This window comes from Wasmannia auropunctata, unplaced genomic scaffold (assembly GCF_000956235.1).
Source record: "Wasmannia auropunctata unplaced genomic scaffold, wasmannia.A_1.0 LD336101.1, whole genome shotgun sequence".
Taxonomy (NCBI): domain Eukaryota; kingdom Metazoa; phylum Arthropoda; class Insecta; order Hymenoptera; family Formicidae; genus Wasmannia; species Wasmannia auropunctata.
Genome location: NW_012026789.1, coordinates 967,127 through 969,420, shown reverse-complemented (window position 1 = coordinate 969,420; position 2,294 = coordinate 967,127). Strand labels below are relative to the sequence as shown.

The 2,294-nt window shown below is 32.4% G+C and overlaps 1 protein-coding gene across 1 annotated transcript in view; it reads left to right on the top strand.

Moving 5' to 3' along the window:
* The first annotated feature begins 132 nt into the window (after positions 1 to 132).
* The window catches only part of LOC105461116, a 2,677-nt gene continuing 515 nt past the window's right edge, over positions 133 to 2,294 (top strand). The window contains exons 1-5 of the mRNA XM_011707606.1: positions 133 to 215; positions 358 to 463; positions 561 to 692; positions 836 to 931; positions 1,636 to 1,760. Of these exons, the coding sequence (XP_011705908.1) occupies positions 362 to 463; positions 561 to 692; positions 836 to 931; positions 1,636 to 1,760 (455 nt within the window). The 5' untranslated portion in view covers positions 133 to 215; positions 358 to 361. The remainder of the gene's footprint in view (positions 216 to 357; positions 464 to 560; positions 693 to 835; positions 932 to 1,635; positions 1,761 to 2,294) is intronic.

The window sequence follows — 2,294 nt, the reverse complement described above, 5'->3', positions numbered from 1 at the left end:
CTCTCTCTCTCTCCTCTCTCTATCAATCAATCCTTCTCTTTTCTACTTATTCACTCATTCACTCACTTATTTACTAATTTATTTATAATTCTTATTGTACGTTCAAATAGACGAATATTTCTACTACTGCTGCGTCGACTGCTGCAACAACAAGATCTGTCGGTCCTCCGTCATCATGTTCTACCGCGGTCTACACTTTATCTGCAGTTGTACCAGTAAGTTACACATTATTTATATTATAATTTTTACACAAACACGCACACATATATGCTTGTTATGTTCCTTACTTAGTTATTTACTCATTTATTATAATTCTTTCGTAGTCCAATAATTAAATCGTTGCATTCATTCAAACAGACAAATGTTGCTTCTACCGTTGCTTGTAATACAATTAAGATCTGCTATTCCTTCGTCATCATCACGTTTTACTGCTGCTATTTCTGCAGGGTCATCAGACGTCTCTGTAAGTTGTACATTATATAATTTTTACACACGTGCACACACACTCATGCTTATTATCTGTCTTATTTAACTCATTTATTTATAATTTTCATTTATAGCGCAATAATTGTTCAGTTATTGGGTCGAAACAGGCAAATTTGCCTCTGTCCACCATTACTTCACCTGTCGCTACAAGACCTTTGTCATATCTTACTGATTGTAGGACTTTTGCAGAACCATTAGTTGCTTCTGTAAGTTATACATTTACATCATAAATTTTTGTTGCAATTATACCCACATACACACACATACGTTTGCACGCATACTCTCATTCACTTACTTACTTACTCATACTTGTTGTTGTACTCTTACACACATTTATTGTAATTTACAGTGCAACATTGTATCCAAAAAATTGGCCACTTCTACCATTCCTGCAAGACCACATGACTTTTTTCCGGCATATTCTACCACTGCTGCAGTTTCTTCTGTAAGTTGCACATTTTTATTATAAAGTTTTATCGCTGCAAATCCAATAATAATAATATACTGCAGTTACTTTTTACACATTTATACGCGTGCTATATTTTTACACATCTCATCTGTGTTTTAGACAGTTATATGCATATTTTTTACACGTTTAATTTTATACAATATTTGTAAACGTGTAAAAAATATGCATTTAGCAGTGTAAAACACAAATATAATACGCGTATAAATGCGTAAAAAGTGACTACAGATTTACACACTTGGATTTGCAGTGTATGTATCTCTTTCTATCTCTCTCTCTCTCTCTCTCTCTCTCTCTCTCTCACACTCACTCATTCACGCATTCACGCTTGTTACCTTCTTTTTATACTCGCATATAAAATTTATTTACTACAATTATAAAATATTGTATATATTTGTGAGAGGATTAATTATTTAACCAAATTTATTTCTTATAACTTGTACATTTATTAAATTTTTTAACTAACAGATACGTGGTTTCACAACCGCTTCGACAGTGGAACCACCCTTTCCACGTTTCGCTGATGCACGTTCCACTGATGCACGTTCCAATCGTGCACGTTTCAATACTGCAGACGCCAATATTCCACGTAATAATTTTTTTTACTTATTATCTATTATTTATTTCATTAATTACTCTAATACAGAATTTTAATAGTCACATTTAATTTATCACGTTTACAGAGAGACGACGAAGAGGAACGCGGGCAGGCGCATACCGTCAACAAGAGCGCTTCATGCGCTTCCTTTATAGATTATCTTCGGCCCATTACAGTTGGGGACATAGAAGACGTCCCAACACAAATGAGGTATTTTTTTCACGTTCGTAAAAAATATCATGTCTTGTAATAATTAATTGAAAATAAATATTGAAAAAAATTTCATTTTTTCCATTTTTTAGCAACGTCCGCCATCGAGACAGGAATAAGAAGATGGATTTTTACTGAAATATTTATTATTTGTATTCGTGAATAAGAGAGATCTCTAAGGGAGAACAAACATTTATAGAGAAGCAGAAAACAGAAAAGTGGAAACAAATTAGAACTCGCTATGGTAGCAAGAAAAGCAAAAAGTATCGATTAGTAGCACGAGTGATTGGTTTCTGCTTTTCTGTTTTCTGTTTCTGTATCAAGGTGTGAATTCTCTCTAAATTAATGGTACACTTTTTTTTCATGTTTTGTTGCGTATGATACTCTCTAAATTAATTGCGAATGATATATAAGTTTTCTTTCTTTCATATATATAAGATTTTTTTGCGTATGATATGTAAGTTTTCTTTCTTTCATTTATATAAGATCTTTTTTTTTTAAACGTATAATGTGAATTTTTCTGAAACATAATGA